The sequence below is a fragment of the Citrus sinensis genome, chromosome 3 (genome assembly GCF_022201045.2).
Source record: "Citrus sinensis cultivar Valencia sweet orange chromosome 3, DVS_A1.0, whole genome shotgun sequence".
Taxonomy (NCBI): Eukaryota; Viridiplantae; Streptophyta; class Magnoliopsida; order Sapindales; family Rutaceae; genus Citrus; species Citrus sinensis.
The window spans coordinates 43,457,790-43,479,232 of NC_068558.1; the positions used below are offsets into that span (position 1 = coordinate 43,457,790).

General features: G+C 35.9%; 4 protein-coding genes across 7 annotated transcripts; 1 reads left to right on the forward strand and 3 right to left on the reverse strand.

Annotated features, from left to right (window-relative positions):
- Positions 1-93: 93 nt before the first annotated feature.
- Positions 94-3,258, reverse strand: LOC112498271 (guanine nucleotide-binding protein subunit gamma 1). The gene is made up of 4 exons (XM_025098738.2): positions 2,814-3,258; positions 955-1,007; positions 638-682; positions 94-545 (listed from the first exon to the last, which is right to left on the reverse strand). Exons 1-4 carry the CDS (start codon positions 2,952-2,954, stop codon positions 461-463), a joined length of 324 nt encoding a protein of 107 aa, XP_024954506.1. The 5' UTR covers positions 2,955-3,258; the 3' UTR covers positions 94-460.
- Positions 3,225-6,745, reverse strand: LOC102619563 (ammonium transporter 2 member 5-like). Its single transcript, XM_052437485.1, has 3 exons — positions 5,517-6,745; positions 5,089-5,374; positions 3,225-4,839 (listed from the first exon to the last, which is right to left on the reverse strand). The coding sequence occupies exons 1-3, from the start codon at positions 6,117-6,119 to the stop codon at positions 4,292-4,294; spliced, it is 1,437 nt and encodes a 478-aa protein (XP_052293445.1). The 5' UTR covers positions 6,120-6,745; the 3' UTR covers positions 3,225-4,291.
- Positions 6,746-9,633: 2,888 nt separating this feature from the next.
- On the forward strand, positions 9,634-12,610 carry LOC102614553 (2-methyl-6-phytyl-1,4-hydroquinone methyltransferase, chloroplastic). The gene is made up of 3 exons (XM_006479563.3): positions 9,634-10,478; positions 10,815-11,121; positions 12,322-12,610. Exons 1-3 carry the CDS (start codon positions 9,928-9,930, stop codon positions 12,475-12,477), a joined length of 1,014 nt encoding a protein of 337 aa, XP_006479626.1. The 5' UTR covers positions 9,634-9,927; the 3' UTR covers positions 12,478-12,610.
- Positions 12,611-13,367: 757 nt separating this feature from the next.
- LOC102614842 (peptidyl-prolyl cis-trans isomerase CYP63) lies at positions 13,368-19,156 on the reverse strand. Of its 4 annotated transcripts, none has more exons than XM_015530851.3 (14): positions 18,989-19,156; positions 18,228-18,355; positions 18,051-18,105; positions 17,022-17,110; positions 16,747-16,771; positions 16,588-16,626; positions 16,388-16,505; positions 16,071-16,225; positions 15,635-15,953; positions 15,443-15,510; positions 15,038-15,257; positions 14,571-14,930; positions 14,257-14,337; positions 13,368-14,013 (listed from the first exon to the last, which is right to left on the reverse strand). In XM_015530851.3, exons 2-14 carry the CDS (start codon positions 18,303-18,305, stop codon positions 13,665-13,667), a joined length of 1,956 nt encoding a protein of 651 aa, XP_015386337.2. In that variant the 5' UTR covers positions 18,306-18,355; positions 18,989-19,156; the 3' UTR covers positions 13,368-13,664. The 4 variants fall into 4 exon arrangements, with proteins under 4 accessions (XP_015386337.2, XP_015386335.2, XP_006479627.2 ...); XM_015530849.3 differs by having other exon boundaries at positions 15,614-15,953; XM_006479564.4 differs by having other exon boundaries at positions 14,571-14,906; positions 15,614-15,953; positions 18,989-19,155.
- Positions 19,157-21,443: the final 2,287 nt, after the last annotated feature.

The window sequence follows — 21,443 nt, forward strand, 5'->3', positions numbered from 1 at the left end:
GAATATTTGCAAGAATTTAATAGTTCTTTGGCTTACTTTTTGCCAAGAAAGAGGAACATGGCCTATAGGGGCAATGGAATGGAAAATCCAGAATGACTTCAACTATGGTGCAGTTGCTATTATCAGTTGGAACTGTTTCAAAAGGTCAAAGAGGAAGACAATCACTCTACTGGAGTTCTAAAACACAATTTCATCAGGTAACCTCTCGGGCGGACCCTATACGAAGGAGCTGATAAATCAGCTTGATCTGTTAAGAATCTCAGGGTTTCTGCAGTGGATATACTTCATTTACAAAATTTATCTGATACACAAATTGGAGTAACCTAAAAATTCGGTATTGCAAAGGAGAAAGGACAGAAAATTCATTCAACAATTAGATGTAGCATGTTAACATGTTCAACGTGGAAGATATTTTGACCCGTTGTGGAACAAATAGCAACAAATGTTGGACTCCTTTAAGTCAGAGTATCATGCATCTGCATCCTCGTGCATCCTGGGGACCTTCAAACCATCGATCCCATATTGGATTTATGGGGCTGTTTGTTCTGTGATTGAAACAAGATTAACCAAAAAGCATCAGAGATATAATATCAACTTTAAGACTAACAAGGTAAGCATATACATTGTTTGAAATTACACTGAGAGAAGTGGATCAGGTCTGGCTTCCATAAACTTTAGCAATCTGAAAGAGAGCAACAAATGTGCAATTAGTCTGATCAATCTTTTTACCATATATTTTATGAGAGTCAATGCTCTGCTGTATACTATGCACAGTATGCTACCAGTATTAGTGGACAAAAAAAGGCGACGGCTGGGAGGCCCTTTGTTATGGGTTGCTGACAGTAAACCAAACAGAGGAATCCAAGTCTCCACTAAATCTAAAATAATTTAATGTTGGCTAAAAAGAACATTGTAATCTCCACTCACAGCATAGTTCAAAGAATGTATACTTACTCGTCACATATTGTTGAGACATTCTCAGTTTTATCAAGCTCTTCCAACTCTTCCTGTAAAGAAAATAATAAGATAATATCAACCGAGGACGCACTATAAATTGTAATATATATCCCAAGCCATCCAAAATTTTGAACTGATTTTAATTGAGAAGTACAGATGAAAATACTATAAAAGATAATACTTAGTAAATCTGTAAACAGTGTTGGAAAATGCCCTGAGCAACTAGGAAACTGATGCTAACATACATGATGTAATAACAGAATTTTTTTTTCTTTTTTGCTTTTTCCCTTTTACTAGAGTTGAAAGAAATTTCTAGAGCATGTGAACAAACAGCATATAAGCATAGATACCAATATGGTAATAATAGCAATCTCAGAGCGTCGCACGTTATGTTTACTGTAGGAGAATCGTAGGAATTTAGATAACTTTTCTATAATAATAGACAAAAAGTTTGAAATAGCCTATAATTATGCCAAAAATATAAAATTCTCAGTGTAACACCCAAGAATCTTGGTGGACAAGCCATAGTATTGAGAAGTCCTGTGTTATCAAGGAGGTAAATAAACCTAGGCCATCAATGATTCTGAACAAGAAATTGGGCTTGATCAAGCACTTTGTGGCGATGTTATTCCACACAGTGCACTCCAAGGAAAAGAAAGTTTACTTTAATTTGGACTATTCTGAAAGTTTAGCATAGTCAGTCAAGAATGCAATTATTTACTTCTTTGCAATATCTTCAAAGTCCACAAACTCATCCCAAATAATTTCTTCTGGATGAAAGAAATTTTGACATCCTACCTCTCGCAGCCATGACAGTAATGCTCTAATGCATTCTTATATAGAATTTTGATCACTATTTGTCACCAGCAATGCAACATCATCATGAAATTAACAGGTTCAAGCAAAATGGTTTCATGAAGAAAACAGTAGAAAATTGCATCAAACATCCCTAAGACAGATTAAAAAAGGAAAAAAAAAACTCACAAGCAAATGGTAACACAACACAGAAAAATCAGCTCGATAACAAGTCTAGAATCAGATTACTGTTTACTTTTACTTATAAGTACCAAAACCCAGAAATCAGATTATATCTTCTCTGCTCAGTACAGAAGCTCATCAAGCACTGAAAACCTTATGTGCCTGCCTTGGCTTAACTCACTAATACTATAAAAACCCAAATCATGGAATTAACCAGAAATCCTCATCTGATGCTATCAGCCAAACCAAGCCCACACAGTGTCCACAAATGTCAAATGCATAGATGCATTATGCCATGCTGACTGTTCTAAACTCAAACTCCAGCCGTGTCATACCACCAAATCGCCTCCCCCAAATAACTCTTAGGAGTTTAGCTGCCTCCTAAAGGTTAGAAACAAACAATACTGGACAAGGAATATGCTCATGAACATCAAGGATTTCAAAGCGTTTTTAGAACCAATCTGCTTCCTTTTCCGTCATTCTTATTACAATCCTCCACCATCCGCGTGATTTTTTTCCCCTTCTAAAAGGGAGGAAACATCAAAAGGAAAAGTTGTAATCTTGAATAGAGAAGTATAAAAAGTATTTTCCTTTATATTTTAGGAAAGAAAATAAATTCCAAAGCTTCGGAAAGACATCAACTTTAAACCAAAATATAGACTGAATATAGTACCAGGGACAGTTAAAAGTCTAAAAGAAAAAGCTTTGAACCTAAAAAGGCAATTTCTTTCTCCTCGAATCCCTAGTACACTACTCTAAAACCACCATTACGACTCCCGTTCTTCAGTGCTAAAAACAAGGCAAATTTTTTTTTTTTTTTTGGGGAAGAAATTAATAAGCACACAGAATAAAACAAGTATTAAAAAAAAAAAAAAAACCTCCAAGAATCTTGATTCTTGCTCGACACGTTTCAGTTCGGCGAGAATCCGATGCTTTCCAGTCGTATCGGTACCTCCCCCGGCTGCTGCTCTTGAACCTGCCATCTGCTCATCCCCCAACGACGCCGTTTCACCGTCCATTATTATGATTCAAAATTCAGAATTCAGATACGCCAAGAAGTGTTCTCATTCATTCGTTCAACGACGTTGCGGCTGCTGCTGCTGCTGCTGCATCGTATGGAAATGGATATGCAGATGCCCCTGCATTCAAAACGCAGATCTGACTCAATCCAAAAGCAAACAGTCCGTACTAGTTTGATTCTTTCTTCTGACAGCGTAATCCCCCAACCGGCCCTTGTTTCTCTGTACACACCAATCACTTTCCTCTCCAAAGCTGTTTTTCTTTTCTCCTTAAAATAAAAATCATATCAAAAAACCGATTTTTATTTTTATTTTTTCTCCTTTTTGTCGTTTTTAATACATGACAACGGTTTGAGGGAATATAATAAGGAATTAAAAAAAAAAAAAAACCGCAATTTGACTAGTCAAATTACATTACGGCGTTTGTATGTGGAAACGAAACTCATTTGCTGCTTTGCTTCCCGGGTACTAGCCAACAGATCTGGTAATTCGTCTTGTCGTATTATCTATCACACCAGATGGTGTTGTTCCCAATTAATTTTATTTTTTTTTCGTTTTTTTTAACGCACAAATCAATTATTGTTATTTTTTTTTAAGCATTACAACCTGGGTTTAAAATATAATTTGAACTCTGAGAATTTAGATTCACAATCATACAGCACAAAATTTCACCCAACAAATAACTTTTTAACTACTATACGCGGTTTGTTTTTCTATTTCTTTTAGGGGCAGCTTTGCTGTCTTGCATTATTCCGCTAAGTATTAAACTAACAAATAAATAAATAAAACAATTTGAGGACAAAAATTCAAAAGTGATCTTTTACAGCGGTGTCGACATGAGGCACGAATGTCTAAATCAACTATTTCTTTCCTTATCTCTTTTGTATTTTAAAAAAAAAAAAGTAAAAAAAAATTGTAGCTGCTATGATTTCTGAGTGGGGTGGCCACTAGGAACATCCTTTAAAAAAAATAATAATAATAATTGGCCAGCTAATGGGGTTTCTCCATTTTCGTTTGCAAAGTGACTTTCACTGTTGTCCTTTTCCTGTTTTGCCCATTGTTTTATTCTATGTAATTCCTCTGCAAATTTTACAATATATTTATAAATAAAACGTTGCTTGGAATTAACATAGAAAAGGCAGCCATCCCACACACAAACGTAATCTTGTGAGAAAAAGGAAAAAAAAGTCATGAGAAAAATCTAACAAAAGTGAAAACAGTTGAGATGTTATTGAAGTAAATGATCACGAGTACATCAAATATCATGTTATCAATCAAGCCCAATTAGAAAAAGAGGGGAACCGACAAAGCAAATGCGTGCAATATATTCTCCCATTCTAAGCCATTTCAAGCTCACCCTTTGAGACAGCTGGAGGGAAGTCTTCAGCACCATAAGCTGAATTAATCCTAGACTCGTACTTCTCCCCATCCCCCCACAATGCATAAGCTTCCTCTCCATGAATGGCGTCGTCTCCAGTTTGCAACTCTTCATCTGTCAATCTAAGCGGAACTACAATCCTTATCAACACGCATATGACACTGGTGGTGAAAATGTTGAGAGCAATGACAAACGAAATTCCTAGCAACTGAACTCCCATTTGCCTGAATCCTGCAGAGGCGCGGTTGCTCTGGAAGCCATAGGCAAGGCCAATGTAGTGTTCCCAGTCATCAACCAAGTAGAATATGCGATTAAGTTTTGGGTTCGCAAAGAATCCAGCAAGGATGCCGCCTAGGCTGCCGGCGACGGCGTGCGTGTGGAACACTGCCATGGTGTCATCAACTCGCTTTAGCATTGGGATTTTCTTGTGAAGAACCATCATTGTGTACCATGGAATGCTGCCAGACATCATTCCCATCAGTATCGCTGCCCACCCTTGCACCACTCCTGAATTTACGAGTCCCAAGTTATATTAATATTACTAATACTACACTAATTACTTTACTTATACAGTTTTTTTTTTTTTTTGTGCACTTTACTTATACAGTTGAAACTAAATAATTAATTAATTAATATCTCCATCTGACGTACGTATAACGATAAGAATTCTACTATATTTAACGAACCAAGGAGTAGATAGTTTATCCGAAATGAAATCATGTGATAGTATATTGGTGAAGTTTATTTTCCGGGTACCTGCAGCAGGGGTGATGCAGACCAAGCCAGTGATCATGCCCTGAGTGGCACCAATAACAGAGGGCTTTCCAAAGAAAAGAATGTCGAGAATAAGCCAAGTAAGCAGGCTGGTAGCTGTGCACACGTGGGTGTTAAGGACGGCTAGAGATGCATCTGTGCCGGCGTTGTAAGGGTCTCCACCGTTGAAGCCAGTCCATCCCATCCAAAGGAGACCTGCTCCTGCCAACATCAGCAAGATGTTGTTTGGAGGGAACCTCTCCCTGTCCTTGGTCGCCCTTGGTCCCACCTGCACATTAATCATTTTTTGAACTTTAGATTCAAAGTTGATCACTTCAGTTATATATACATATATACGTATTATGACTACGTACGGTAATGTATTATATTATATTTTTCAATTGGTAGGTATTTAGTTAGTTACCACTTACCCAGTAAGCTGCAGTGAAGCCAGCGACACCAGAGGATAAATGAATGACAAATCCTCCCGAATAATCAATAATGCCTAGCTTAGCTAGCCAGCCTTCCGGGCACCATATACTATATGCACCAATGGTGTAAGAAAAGGTCAACCACAGCGGCACAAATAGCATCCATGCATGAAAATTCATCCTGCCAAGCAATGCTCCCGCAATCAGGATCAAAGTAATAGCCGCAAACACAAACTGAAAGTAAACCATTGTTGCATTCGGCAAGTAGCCCGCGAAGGCTCGACTCAGGAGAAAATTCTCGTCCAAGGAGACATCGGGCCTTCCCCAGAAATGAATCATCTTTTTCCCAAACGACATCTGGTAGCCCCATCCGACCCAGCACACCAACACGGCCGCGAAGGCGTAGAGGGCCATGAAGGCCGAGTTCACGGCCCATTTCTTCTTGACGATGCTGCCGTAGAGGATGACAAGGCCCGGCACGCTTTGGAGGCCCACCAGCGTCGCCGCGGTGAGCTGCCATGCATTGTCGGCTTTGCTCATCCATTCCGGGCTTGCGTCGTCAGGCAGCAAGTTCTCCGGGAGGCCACTCACATTAAAACTCATATTCGGAATCGAGTTGGGCTTGTCTTTCGAGGATATTAAAATAACGATGATACTGCGCAGTGGAATGAATGGATGGCGTGCATTCCTTATTTATACATATTAAGAGTTTTTTTTTTGGATCTGCTGTAACATGCTTGGATTGTGTCACTTTCTTGTAAATTGGTTGTGTATAACGGACGACAAGACAGCTTTGTTCTGAAATTAATAATTTGCCCTTGGATTATACATGAGTTGATATCGTCATTCTCGGGACAACTGCGTCAACATATTGGAAGAGGGTGTCTGTTTCTTCATCAGCGGAGAATCCAACAGTTGCTTCTCCAGGCACTGGAAATTCCGCCCATAACTGGTTCGCACTTCTAATTAGACTTCTGATTGATACTTTCAAAGTGCTTGTGATCAATTGTGAGATTGTTGGCATATAAAGTTATAAAGGGGTAATTTGGCTTTACTCAGTGAGCTAAGCTATCCAGACCAGGAGGTCAATGTGTAAGCTGTAGTTAAATGAACGTAATTGGTGAATTCTGTTGCATGAAAGCGAAGACAAAATTGATGCAAGAATATGTGAAATCCTAGGCAAGCTGTGCTGAGATGGGAAGTGAAAATATTGTTATTATTATTATTTTAAAGCCGATATTAGGTTCCGCAAACTTACGTAATTAAGGTTTATTAATTATCAAATATGTTGACATAAACTTGTACAAGTTAAGTTTTTTTTTTTGGGTATAAGTTAATTTTGTATATACAGTACATAGGGAGTATCGCATAAATTGTCTTATAATTATTCCCGAGTATATACAATGCAATTTTTTTTTCTCCCTTATACATTATCAGTGGAAACCAATTCAGTAAAAAAATTCGACTTGTTGCTCCAAAATTCTTATGATTTTTTTTTTATTTGGTAAAAACGTCAAAGTTTAATTCGTGATATTTTTATTTCTCACGCTTTTGAAGAATAAATAGTTGATTCAATATTTTCAAAGGATCAAATCTAGTTATAATGCTAAAAAACACAAACAGATGAAATAAAATATGTGGTTACGACTGATTTTACATTGTAATTTTGATAAATTCATAATAATCCAAAATTTAAAAAATAATAAAAATCAAGATGTATAACTACTATAGTAAAAGATTTTAATTGCCTCTTATGCAAGCTATAACCTATTATATTACTACCGCTTATGCTCTTTGAGAAAGCCTTACATCCTCCCCCTCTGATTTACCTCGAGAAGAAGCTAATAGAGAGAGATTAATGAAGAAAAAGAGTACTTAAAATTTATGATTAACAAACTTTATATTTTCAATTTCTTAATACCATGAATTATTAAAAATATCATATTCTCTAAGTCGGAAGTTAATCTATTATTGGATTTTTTAATAACTTATTTCAAAAATATTGAATAATTTATTTATTTATAAAGGTTGGAGATTGATAAAACCTAACCTAATTCTTTTTTTTTTTTCTATGAAATTTAATCCTAATAAAAGCCTACTGATAATAATCCAAAACCTAATGTTAGAATCAACTCAATTTTGACAACTAGTGTCTGGTGGTATTATGGTCATGTTATGAATTGAGGTGTTACAACTTTTAAGGTTGGAAAAAACTTTAATTATGAAATATAAATTAATAATTTGTGGTGCATATAAATTTTAAATAATAATTTTGATAAAATTATTAAATATATAATAAAATTTTTATGATACAAGTAAAAAATTATATCAATATAACTTTCACAATACAACAGTTAGTATTTACTAAATATTTTAACACTGTAATTTTTAAGTTACAGCTATTCAATTTTAATTTCAAACGCACCCTATGCCATCAGAACTTCGAACAAATTGTCACCGAATTTGTGGTGCCTATGAGTCACAGGTTTAAAACTTAGAAAACTTTTTATCTAGTGGTGCCAACGATCAAAGCATCGGGACTAAAAAGATATTTCATGAAAATGACTGTGAATTAGACGAACTTCAACTAAAGTGGTGCCGACGGAACAAGCCATTAGCCACTCCGACCGAAAAATATTCAATCCAACTAAGTGCGGAGCGACGTCGTCAGGGTTAGTGCTTCTTTTAATCAATTTTACAGTGTTCAATAGGGGTGGGCAAAATACCCAACCCGACCCGATCCGACCTGACCCGACCCGAAAAAATTCGGGTTCGAATCGGTTCGGGTTGTTATTGAAACCCGAACGGGTGAAAAATTACAAACCCGATCGGGCTGTGATCGGGTCGGGTAAAACCCGATTCGATCTGAATATCCGATCGGGTCACACCAAAAAAAAAAAAAAACCTGACTAAATCTATAAACACATCACACATGCACACACCACACACCACACACAAGGGCGCACACAAAGTCTCAACTAAAAAACAATTAGCTAAAAAACAATTGACAAATAAAAAACAAAATCAAATTATAACCCACGCACACAACCATATCTCGCTACTTTCACAGCCCTCATCTTCACAGCCCTCTCATCTTCACAGCCCTCTCATCCTCACACTCATGACTTCACGTGCACAAACACATCCTCATCCTCACGCTCATGACTTTCACAGCCTGCAAACGCAGAGAAGAGAGCGGAGGAAGCACAGCCAGCGCATGTAGCCACCTAACCCGCGACCGGATCTACTGCTCCGCAACATCCGTAGCTACCAGATCTGCTGTTACCGGATATCTACCAAATCTGCTGTTGCCGGATATCTACCGGATCTGCTGCTACTAGATCCGATGCGCTGCTATCGGGTCAGATGCTGCTGGATCTGCTGTTGCAGCCTCCACCATCACCAGGATCTGCTGTTGCAGCCTCCACCATCACCAAGCTCCACCGCGAACTGGCAATCTGAATTCTTTTTTTTTTTTCTTGCTGTTTTGATGGTGTATAATACTATATTATATATTATCTGTTAATCGCTAAATATATGTATTGTTAAATGTTAATAATAAAATGAGGGAAATTCTTGTATGGAAAATTTTGGAGCTTAATTTATTAAGTCCGTGGAAGCTTAAATTATAAGTATGAATTGATTTTTTTTTAGTTTTGTTTTTAGTGAATAGATTAAGCACTAAAATTAAATATTTTACTTTGATCTGTGTAGTAGCTTCACTCGATCCGAATTAGCCCGAATTTAATCCGATTATTTGACCCGATCCGATCCGATCCAAATATGTTCGGATCGGGTTATAACTTCGGGTTAAGTTCGGATGAATTCTTTTCTAACCCGATCAACTCGAAAATCCGATCGGGTTGATCCGAACTCGACCCGAACCCAAAAATGTCCACCCCTGGTGTTCAATCATAATAATATGCATCCAAAAAAAAAATCATAATTTTTTTGGGCATAATAACCAAGAAATGATTATAAAATTAAAAAATAAAAATAAAAAAAGTGAAAAATAGGCCTCGCTGCTGGTGTATGTGATTGTAACCGTTCGAATTTATGGACCCCACAAGAGAACTAGTTATGGCTCACATAAATTGCCCTTTTGTCTGATTGGCGTGGGCGGGTCGTGAGGCCAAAACCAGTGTGTGTGGTTCACATGTTTCAGTTTCACTTCAGCACAACGCAAGCATTTTGTCTTTTCCTCACATCGTCTCACTTCAGTTGGCTGTCGAGCCCTAGTTCTAATTGCTCAGTTGCTCTCTCTCTGTATCAGCATAACAATTCAGAACCCTAAGATACAATTAAATTGCTTTTATTTTGTAAGTGGGCGTTCCTCAATTTGTTTCCAAGTTAGTGAAAAAAAAAAAAATCACAACTCTTTCTTTGCGGGATTTCTTAGTTTTGTCAATCCATGGCCTCTTCAATGCTCAATGGAGCTGAAACCTTCACGCTTATCAGAGGCATGACCCCAAAGGGGTCAAGTTTCCTGGCTTCAGATTTTCACGGGAAGCATATTCCCAAACTGAGTTTAATTGCCAAGCCAAGAACAGTACAGTCTATCAAGTGCAGTTTATCAGCAACCTCTAGGCCAGCCTCACAGCCGAGATTCATTCAACACAAAAAGGAGGCATTTTGGTTTTACAGATTTCTCTCAATTGTGTATGACCATGTGATAAACCCCGGTCATTGGACTGAGGACATGAGAGACGATGCACTAGAGCCCGCTGATCTCAGCAACAGGAACATGCTTGTGGTTGATGTTGGCGGCGGCACTGGCTTTACCACTCTTGGTATTGTTAAACATGTGGATGCCAAGAATGTTACAATTCTTGATCAGTCACCTCATCAGCTTGCTAAGGCTAAGCAAAAGGAGCCACTGAAAGAATGTAAGATTGTTGAGGGCGATGCCGAGGATTTACCATTTCCTACCGATTATGCTGATAGATATGTTTCTGCTGGGAGGTGCATATTTTTATATTTTGGCCTTTTTTTATTGTTTGGTGGTTGAAACCAGAGTCTTGATTGTTCATGATGGTTTTTTTGGCATTTGTGTTAATTTTTTCGATTCTTGAGCTACTTGCGCTTGCATATACTAAATATTTCAAGTTAACTCGTCGGTCATCTCTTCATTGTTTGGTATCTATTAGACTATTGGAATCAAATTAATGCCTACCCCTGTGAGTTTGAGATTCCCAAGGGTTTTACGTTTAAAATTTGCTTACTTTGATTTTGAGAGAGAAAAGGGGAGGGATTACATTCTTTGTAGTATATCTAACAAGGACTGTTGCGTCTTCTCAGTATTGAGTACTGGCCAGATCCACAACGTGGCATCAGGGAGGCATACAGAGTCTTGAAGCTCGGAGGAAAGGCCTGTATAATTGGTCCTGTGTATCCAACATTTTGGTTGTCTCGCTATTTTGCTGATGTTTGGATGCTGTTCCCAAAAGAGGAAGAATACATTGAGTGGTTCCAGAAGGCTGGATTCAAGGATGTCCAACTGAAAAGGATTGGACCAAAATGGTATCGTGGTGTTCGCCGGCATGGGTTGATCATGGGTTGTTCTGTGACAGGTGTTAAACCTGCATCAGGGGACTCACCATTGCAGGTAACTATTGTTTAATACTTGATGCATTCTTTGGCATTTGGTTAAACCTCTATCTTGTTGTTTTTTCTCCTTGTATGACTGCTTGACTACGTCAAAGAAATTTAACAACTTTATTATCTGCTATGCGAAAAAACCTCTGCAAGAACTTTAATGTTGATAACTTGCTTCCTATATGGTCAGTTAGTGATATTATCATAACCCTTAAGAATTTTTTTTTTAAATTCTTTTTCCCATGGCATTTGCAATGATTCTATTTGGATCAATGTGAATACATATTTATAAATTCATTTGAGATATACTTGAGTCACTAATGTAGATTCACTATTAGGATTTCTTGTCTGAAGAAACTAGAAGAAGAAAATAAGGGAAAAAAATGTCAACAATCTTGGCAATAGTAGTAGCTACAGTCTGTACAAAGTAGCTGATGATCACCATCTCTATAATATCTTGTGCATTCCAAAGTCTTTCATAGTTGGTGTAAATTCCTCAGTGTTTTGGTTCTTTGGTAGGGGAATCCTTTTTTCTTTTTTACTTTTTCCTGTTTTTGAACAATTGTTGGCTTAAAATCTTGCAACTCTCAAAGCAGCAAATAGAATTGGTCAGAAAATTCTACTGATTGGACTTCTTCCTTTAGAAAATTTAGGTTACTGGAGAGGCTGTGATATGTGCATTCAGGGATAAGTTCAGCATCATCATCATTATGTTGTTACACTTCCATGTCTATTATCACCTTTGGGATAACCTAGTTGGTTCAGCCCTTGCGGTGGAAGCAAGAGGTCAAGGGATTGATTTTCCCACACACCAAACTTGGTGGGAAAATTCTTTAATTAGTGTTTGTGCATGGGGTGGGGGTGGGGGTGGGATTCGGGTGTGTGAAGTGCCAAAAAGGAAAAAAGAAATCCATATCAATATTGAAATTTAGGACTAAAATCCTAACTTGAGCAAATATGGGCTGAAATTTACGTTAAAATCTTTTCTTTCTTTCTTAATCGGGACTGAACCCTTCTTTATGCGGCTGAATGGTGAAAAAAGGATTTACCTTCCTACTCAAAGTTGTCGGGAATAAACTCTATGCTACAGAAATATACTTGTAGAAGTGACCACTAAATTATTGATTCTGATGCGTGAGACTCTTGTTTGGACTCCTTATTACTAGTGTATATTTTTATACTATAAAAATCTTTTTCCTGTTCTTTGCAGCTTGGTCCGAAGGCAGAGGACTTATCCAAACCTGTAAATCCATTTGTACTCCTACTGCGTTTTGTATTAGGTGCCTTGGCTGCAACATACTTTGTACTGGTTCCTATATACATGTGGCTCAAAGATCAAATTGTACCCAAAGGTCAACCAATCTGAGGACAAATAAGAGCTGCTTGTGACACTTCTTATTTACAGATGTTTCTTTTGTTTCATGGTTAATAATTTCCTTCCACTTTGAATTTTTAATCCTTAAGAACAATAAAAATATAGCATGGAAGTTATTTTCAGATGTTTTTGGGCATGCATTAGCTTATCATCATAATTCACAAAATTGGCTTCTAGTTTTAATTTTCCAAGTTTCAGAAGTCACGGGCGTAGTAAACGGGTGCAAATGTTGTAACAGGTTACCATTTTAGCCTTTTTGTTCTGTCTCAAAGTTCGTGTTAGTTATCGTAGTTGGAGACTTATAACTTCAAAAGTATTATATAAATACTTGACCTGTGATTTAAAAGTCGAATTGATTTTTTTTTTCATATTTGTATGATGAAAAAATTTATAACATCTTTATTTTTTTTATTAAAATTATTATTTAATAGTCATTTTTGTCACTGTTAACTCATTTTTTAAAAAAAATTATTTTTACTGCACATTATTAACTTTTATCTTTATAGTTGTAATTTTTCTCTATGGAAAGAGTTTTTATTACACATTATTAACTTTTATCTCATGGTTATAATTTTTTCTCTACGCGAAAAGTTTAAAAGTTACAATGTTTCGATACTAAATAAGGCCTAAAATATTTAGTGAAAATTTTTAGTTGTTTCAAAATTAAGTTGATCTTGTGGTCGATTTTATTTTGCACTTGTATAATATTTTTATCATTTTAATGGTCACAATAGCATTGTCATTGAAAACGTGGACAATAAAAATCAGAACTTGTGAGATATCCATTGATTTTAGAATTAAAATATCCATTTGTTTATAACCAAAATAAGCACGGGATAGCAAGTTTAAACAACATTTCCTAAACTCATTTGAGTGACATCTTTATGGATTGGAAAGTTTATTTGAATTGAAGAAAATCTTGACCTAAAAGAAACATTCAATAAGACACATTACAAGAAAATATGGGAATCTCGACGGTCTAACATACCTTACATTGCAAAAGGAAAGCTCAAGCTTAATGCCGCATTCATAAGCTTTTCTCGTAATGCCTAAAAGATTCAAATTCAATGTCAAATAAGGTGCCAAGGCATATACTGTTTTCATAGAGGTTTTTATTGGAACCCAAGCTTGGTTCCCCGCTTCCATGATCAAGAAGGCAACCTGGTTCCAGTTCAGAACTAATCTCTATAGGAAACCAAACCCCTTTGCCCAGATGGGGAGCTTGATCTGGATCTACTCGGAGATGCAGAAGATGTTTTACCATGATTCTTTGGCGGTGAAGCCTCGGGAGATTTAGAATGAGAAGAATCAAGGCTCCTGGATCTGGACCTTGACCTGTATCTTCGTTTGGCAGGTGAGTGCTCTTCATCAATTTTAGGACCAAGGCGACATTTTAACCCCTCACTAATGGTAGGACGCTTATCTCTCGGACTAGAACTCCGGCTCTGGCTATCATCCCCGTAACGACCACGATATCCATCTGGACTGCGAGAAATGCTCCTACTTCGGCGGCTTCTTCGTTGGTATCTATTAAAAGAATGAGGCATACGTTAGTTCCTTCAGTAATGGCAGTGCATTTGCTTAGAAGACTAAATCACACAACTTAAAAAGTCTTTGAAGAAAAGAAATGATTATATCCTAGTGCAGCCTAAAACTTAAGAACTCTACAAAAAATAAATTTAATGATGAGGTGAATCTGCATGCACAAATTCTAACTTTCACACCCTATAAATCACAGACACAAGCACGGCAAAAGAAGGGAGAGAGAACCTGGGGGGACTCCGGCCTCTTGGTGGGCTTCTGTAATGTCTGCGTGGAGAGCGATCAGAATAACCTCTCTGACTCGAATACCTGTATAAAAAATCAAATAAAATTAAGATATATGACAAAAACCAGTCCTTAAAAAAAAGGATAAATTTGGAGACAACATTGGCTTTTTAAAATTTTTTAATAAATGAAAATCAAAAGTGTAATAATGGATAAAAATCAAAATAGAGAATGGACCAGTTGTCCACTAAGCAAGCAAAAAAGACTATACAAAAGTATAACCGCAGCTTAATTCAGTTATATAAAACTGTCATTACCTATTTTGGGTCCTTTCATGAATATTTCTTCCACCATATCGGTAGTATCTAGGAGGTGAACGCTCTGGAGTACGGTAACGACGTGCAAAAGAGTATCGTTCAGTGAAGCCACGTCCTTTTCTAACTCGTTTGGGAGTGCCATCTGGTGATGGGCTTCGAGACAAACCCCGACTACGGTTTGAAGCAGAAGGTTCAGAAACTCTGCGGGCAGGACTCTGGTCACCCAACTTCTTGGGAGGACTTCTTCCATCATTCCCCAGGATCCTTTTCGGACTCATGCTAGGGCTGCTCCTCGATCTGTTGCTTGACCTTCTTTTGGGGCTAGGAGTCAAGCTCCTGCCAGTAATGTAGCCATAAAAACTTTATCAACAGAATTAGATAAAAGTACTCAGGATTGCATGTGAAAAACAAATAACAATACAATGTCAAGACATTCAGAAAGAAAAGAAGAAATCAAAGAGAAAAACCTGGATTTGCTTGAATTGTCAGAATAGGGATGTTGATTGGCAGTTCTATTAGATTTTGCTTCAGTGCCATGCCCGTTGTTTTGAAGCTTATCATTCTTCAGCAATAATTCACCTTCTTCATGAGATGAATTGTCATCAGTTTTCTTCAAATCATGATTGCTTTGCTGTTCCATAACAGTTCGTTTTCCTGAGGGCGGGGTCAGGGATTTCTTTCCCACATCTGTAAGGTGAAAGTCAGAGCCGATAGCTTCAATCCAATTGTTATATTCAATTATCACTTGCACAATCATTACTCAAACACTCAGTACTCTACGTAAGTATATGGGAAAAAAACAGACTGCATTGGTAAGAAAACATAGAATGACGTGCCCAGATTTTGCGGCCCTTTAATACTTCTTGACTTACCAGTTCTTTCATCAGCAGAGCTACCACTACTACTCAAACTCTCAGAATCACTTGAACTCCTCGAACTCCTATAAACAAAGGCAATATCAACAAATATAAGCCCAATGAACAAAGGGGAAAAAAATAGGGGCAGAAAATAATATTTGAACTTGACCCAAATATAAACCAGACATTTTAGATCTGCGTCTCAACCGTTTATCACGCTGACTTCTCCTCTTTTCCCTATGCCCATCCTTCTTTTTCCTTCCACGCTCTCGCTTACCTCTTTTAACTGGTTTCCTTTTCCTACGCCTTCTATCACCAGAGGAACTTGATTCAGATGGTGAGGATTCAGAATCTGTATCTGAATCAGATTCTGAAGAATAAGAGTCAGAGCCGGATGAATCAGATGAAGGGTATCTCCTCTTCCTTTTCTGTCTTCTTTTCTTTGAAGACTTTTTGTGCCTTCTTACTGTTTCGCCATCAGAACTATCCTCTGAAGAAGAAACATGGCTTGCTTTTTTCTTTTTGACTGAAGAAAAACCATATTATGAATTTTATATACTGAGACCAGAAAGAATGTTATATACAATTACAATCAGTTCGATAAGGAAATCTGGACATCACTGCTGCAACTCATGCAGATTACCTTTCTCTTTGCCATCCTGAATTTTACTTTCAGAAAATTCACCACAATCTATAATTTTAACAGGTTGAGCAGGTTTACCGTCACCTGTTCCCACCTGCTCAATTTTCTTAACGATGTTCAATCCCTTTACAACCTTCCCAAAAACAACATGTTTCCTGCCAAACAATAAATAAATGAGAATCTGATAACTGACAATAGACAAAATCTCATCCTGATACAATTAGATGTTTTACAAGATAGTCAAAGAAAAACAGTTAAAAGCTTGAGGTACCATGCGGAAGAATGTAATATGTAAGAAAACATAAGAGGCATTTTACCCATCAAGATGGTGTTGCCGCCTGAAGGTTATAAAGAACTGAGATCCATTTGTGTTTGCACCACTATTTGCCATAGAGAGAATGCCAGGTCCATTATGATCCAGTTTAAAGTTCTCATCTGCAAAGAAAAAGTAGACCTTCTGATTAATCAAAAATATCCAGCATGCATGCACATTTATCTTTACATACAGAAAACCTACCAGTAAATTTCCCTCCATATATACTTTCTCCACCAGTGCCTGCAAACCAATTAAAGGTTGTTCCTTACAAGTCTGGGCATAAATATAGAAGTCAAATAGAGAATCTGCATTCAAGAAAGCAAGTTTATCCTTTAAAAATGCCAGAATAATAGCGCATACCATTTCCCTTGGAAAAGTCACCACCCTGAAGGGGAAAAAAAGGTTGGATAATTAGTACATGGTCAAACAAATGTACTGTAAAAGAAAAAAAAAAAAAAAGACTCATCCCTTACTCATTTCAACAATGTTATTCCACTCCAGAGTTATATCACCCATATTTTAAAAGTAAAGAGCACGACTGAAATTGCTAACTAAGAGAAAACTGTAACAGATAGCTCAAGCCAAAACTGTGAAGGGATGAGTATCATTACAAACATCCCTCGATAATAACATACCTGGATCATAAATCCCTTAATTATTCGATGAAACATAGTTCCTTTGTAGTGGAGAGGTTTGCCGGTTGACTTTCCAATGCCCTTCTCTCCTATGACGGATCAAATCACAAACCCATCAATGTTTACCACAATCTTGTACAACCAATCAACAGTGCTTTAACACACCAACTACTAGCAGAAGTAAGTTAATTCAATTGTATTTTACTAATCCAAGCAAATAGTTTCCCCACATCAATACAACAAAAAATAATATCACAAATATGAAAAAAGATTTGTTCACCAGAGTAAGAGATATGACAAATTGATGACAAACTTGATATCTTCACACCAAAACAATATAAGGACATCAAAAGATAGCAAATATTTCTGTTTTCCATTCTAGTCCACTTTAAAAATCATCATTTTACTAATTATCCACATCATTGAAGATGTATTTGGCCAATTATTAGGGAACAAGCTTTGAGAAACCAAACAAGTCTTCAGTAGGTGAGGAAAAAAAAAGGCATGTTTCACAAACAGATTCCATGCACATGAATAGCTTCATCTGAAGACATCTTTGGCATTGAGGTAATCAAATTTACAGATCATTTTTTTTTTTTTTTGGTTTTTTTTTTTTGGTTTTTTTTTTTGGGGGGGGGGGGGTGTGGTGTAGATGTGGCAGGCTTTGGAATCAGGGATTTTCTACAGTTGTGTGAGTCTTAGCATAGATGATAGTGAAATGCATAAAAAGTGCAGCCTCTGGTCTCATTTCAAGTAAAGCTTCATGATATAAGCAAAGACCAGCAGCAACTGTGCATATACTTCATTTTACTACAAAACAATCTAACAACCAACCAAATTGAGAACAAAGATGATGAAAATATGCATGCTCGTTGCAACCTGTCAACACCACATGGGAATTAGACAGCAGATGGACATTACTGAATCGCGCAACAGCATGAAATATATAGTAGAACTAATTATTTCATATAAAATCAACATTTACTGTACAGTGTCATTATAAAAAAAAATAAAATAAAAATGAATTACCAGTACAGAGTGCCCTAAAATTCTCTGCAGTCTTGGGAACAACATCAGCAAAAAGCTAATCATCCAAAAAAGAAAACAGATTATTAATATACATCCTAGTAGCAGACTGAAACCTGCTATTTCCTTCCAACGAAAGGCTGAAAAATAAAGTAAATAACATTTTGAACAATGAGTTACCTCAATAACAATTTTTTCCACAGGATCCCCATCAATTGATACATCTAAGAAAACAAGAGGGTTCTTTTTTTCACTCATGACTCTTCACTCCAAAATGCTGAAATGAAAAGTTAAAGTCTGCAAATATCCTGTCAAAGCATTATATAAATGAAATCTCGTTTAGGTTTATGCATAAGGTTGATCTGTTATGGAGTATGCACATTCATTGTATCCAGAGTGAGTGCAGAAACTTATCAGCGTAGATTGAATCATGCAAAATTGGACCTAACTAGCTAGTAGTTTCATTCAACTTGCGGCAGACCAGTTATATTAAGAATTTTATTCTCCTACTAACACATTTGGATTACCTACCACGAATGCAAAAAGGAGGTGCGGAACCTTAAGGCGTAAACAAAGCTCGAGGCATCAAAAGAAAGTATGTTTCAGTAAAGACCGATGCTTCAAACATTCAATAGTAATTTGTCCATTTCAGCGTCGAAACATGCACCTATAATCTTTAACTATTTTGACAGCATTTTCAACTGTCTAATTGTAACAGACTCCACAAAACCCTAAACCCTAATTTTCATTCAAGCTCTTTTTCCGTACAAGAAGCTTCAATCATAACAAATTCGTTCGAAATTTCACATATTCCAAAGGAAATGTCACAGTTTCCAAAGAACAGAAATGAATTGTAGAACTTGAAAGCTTAAATTCCGTAAAAGTTGAAAACAAGCGAGCTGCATAAGTAAAACGTAAACGAAGAAGAGTGCCGAGTTTACCTGCGACTTTGCCAAGATCCGACCGGTTTAACTCAGATTACAACTCGAGAATTAAAACGGCGCCGATAACCACTGGCGTATTGTTGAAGTGCTTTGCTTGCTTTTTGAGAGAGGCTTTACCTATTTGCTGCTTGCGAGCTGAGGAGGAATCTACTAAACTGCGCGACCACTGTTTTAGGGTAGACCTTCATGGTTGCTGGCTTTCTTTTATCCACGTGTCATTCGTATCTCTTGAGGGTATAGAGTTGCGTCGTCCTTACTCCTAAGAGCATCTCCAAAAGACTCTATAAATTTTACTTTTCAAATATTCATTTGTTTACCTATGTGACAAATAGATAAGTGAAAAAATATATTATTTTTTAAAAAACTCTTCAAATAGAAATGAGTTAATATTATTTTAATTAAATAATTATTTTTTTAAAAGAAAAATTAATAGTAATTAAAGTACATTTTTTTTTCTTCAACAAAAAGTAATAAAATATAAATTAAAGAGAGAGAATATCATTTCTTATTTGAAGAATTTTAATTGGAGTGTCTTTTGGAGCTTTAAATGTTAATGTAACTCTTCAAATAAGTAATAAAATCTTATTTGAAGAGTCCTAGAGCATCACCAAAAAAACTCTTCAAATAAGATTTTATTACTTATTTGAAAAGTCACATCAATATTTAGAACTTCAAAAGACACTTCAATTAAGATTCTTCAAATAAAAATTAATTCTCTCTCTTCAAATTTGAAGAGTTAATTTCTCACTCTTCAATTTATATTCGTTTTACTTTTCATTGAAGAAAGAGAGAGAAATGCTTTAATTACTATTGACTTTTCCTTTAAAAAACTAATTATATGATTAAAACAATATTAATTTATTTTTATTTGAAGAGTCTTTTGGAGAATATCATATTTTTTCACCATTCTATTTGCCACATAGGTAAGTAAATATGTATTTAAAAAATAAAATTTATATACGCTTTTGGAGATGCTCTAAGGTTCTCGTTTTCTTTAATTGCCATGATTACCACTCTGCAGTGGACCCCTTTTTTTTTGTGCATTGAAAAGAAAGCTAACGCGGATATTAAAAAATAAAAATGAGACCAAATACGCGTAGATCAACTGATTTAATTCGAGACTTATAAATATAATTGTGTTAAATATTTATTAGAAGAGTTTTACCGTCTTAATAATTTTATTCAGTTCAAATTTAGACCAATTTGAATCTGGATCAGTCGGGATCCGATGTGATTTTCGGATACTAAATTATTTAATATATTTCGCTCAAATTTTGATCAGTCGAAACCCAATGTAATATTCAGATATCAGAATATACAAAAAAAAGGGTATTTTTTTGGGAAGTGCTTACCGATGATGTAATTTTAGAAACCATTCAAGTGGAAAAAGTTATGACACATAAGTCGAATCTTTAACAACGCGCATTAACATATTCCGTATCGCAAAATGACAGTAATTATTTTCGAATAGGAATTTGGACATTTTCGTTTTATAATTTAAAGAAGAATGAAATATTTTATTCAAAAATATTGGTGAGAGTGAAGCGATACGATGTTTGTAAGAATAATTCTTCAAAATTGACGACGGGCCAATTTTAGTTATTTGATTCTTTAAAGCGTTAGAAAGTGGTAGATTTGAGTGTTGTTTGGATTTGAATTCGTTTTACGACGAGATCGATCGGTGGGTACCGCATTTGACCCGCACCAGCCGGTAGTGTTTTCCATTTCCATCATCTCGGGGTCAAATAGATTCGGCCGTAATTTCTTAGCGCAACTTGAGTGCTTGCATTCGTAAAATAAAGTACTAAACTTGAGCATCGCTACACATGCTGTATGTAGTTGGGTTATGTACTACATAATTTACATACAGCACATGAATTATGTACTACATAATTTGTAGTACATAATTCATCATTTATTAATAGGCTGTGTAAGATTTTTAAATTAATGATTAAAAAGAAATATAGTTATAACCTATGATACGTATATCATTTGTGCATCTCCATTATGTACATATAATAGTATTGATTTCTATAACCAAATAATAATTTCTTAACAAGTGAGATTATTTTATCAATCTTCTATCATTTTTTTTCCAATTAATACAATAACAAAGTTTCTACAAAGATCCAAAACTTAAATTGATAAATAGCCAAAGCTTATCTTACAAACAATGTAACAAACATCCAATAGATATAGATCATTGATTTTGATATTTCTTAAATCTAATGAATGAAAACAATTTTAACATGAAATGAGGTGTGGGTGTAATAGTAATTTATAAAAAAAATCATTTTTAATCACATATTTACTTATTTTTTTCAAATAAGTCCTCATTAATTTTTTATAACTAAATAAGTTTGTAGTTCATCTCTTCTACATCTATTTAAAAACTTTATAAAACTTTTGCTGTATTTTTATAAAAATTTAAATGATTATTATATTCATAAAG

Excerpts from the sequence above, each read along its gene's own strand:
- LOC112498271 (XM_025098738.2), bottom strand. The coding sequence starts at position 2,954 with ATGGACGGTGAAACGGCGTCGTTGGGGGATGAGCAGATGGCAGGTTCA. Across the intron at positions 1,008-2,813 it reads AAGAATCAAGATTCTTGGAG|GAAGAGTTGGAAGAGCTTGA; the intron begins GTTTTTTTTTTT and ends TTTTCTTTACAG. Across the intron at positions 546-637 it reads CCTGATCCACTTCTCTCAGT|AACAAACAGCCCCATAAATC; the intron begins GTAATTTCAAAC and ends TTTCAATCACAG.
- LOC102619563 (XM_052437485.1), bottom strand. The coding sequence starts at position 6,119 with ATGAGTTTTAATGTGAGTGGCCTCCCGGAGAACTTGCTGCCTGACGAC. Across the intron at positions 5,375-5,516 it reads GCTTCACTGCAGCTTACTGG|GTGGGACCAAGGGCGACCAA; the intron begins GTAAGTGGTAAC and ends ATTAATGTGCAG. Across the intron at positions 4,840-5,088 it reads CTGCATCACCCCTGCTGCAG|GAGTGGTGCAAGGGTGGGCA; the intron begins GTACCCGGAAAA and ends TCGTAAATTCAG.
- LOC102614553 (XM_006479563.3), top strand. The coding sequence starts at position 9,928 with ATGGCCTCTTCAATGCTCAATGGAGCTGAAACCTTCACGCTTATCAGA. Across the intron at positions 10,479-10,814 it reads AGATATGTTTCTGCTGGGAG|TATTGAGTACTGGCCAGATC; the intron begins GTGCATATTTTT and ends GCGTCTTCTCAG. Across the intron at positions 11,122-12,321 it reads CAGGGGACTCACCATTGCAG|CTTGGTCCGAAGGCAGAGGA; the intron begins GTAACTATTGTT and ends TGTTCTTTGCAG.
- LOC102614842 (XM_015530849.3), bottom strand. The coding sequence starts at position 18,305 with ATGAGTGAAAAAAAGAACCCTCTTGTTTTCTTAGATGTATCAATTGAT. Across the intron at positions 16,627-16,746 it reads TGACTTTTCCAAGGGAAATG|GCACTGGTGGAGAAAGTATA; the intron begins GTATGCGCTATT and ends ATTGGTTTGCAG. Across the intron at positions 15,511-15,613 it reads TTGAGACGCAGATCTAAAAT|GAGTTCGAGGAGTTCAAGTG; the intron begins GTCTGGTTTATA and ends CTTTGTTTATAG.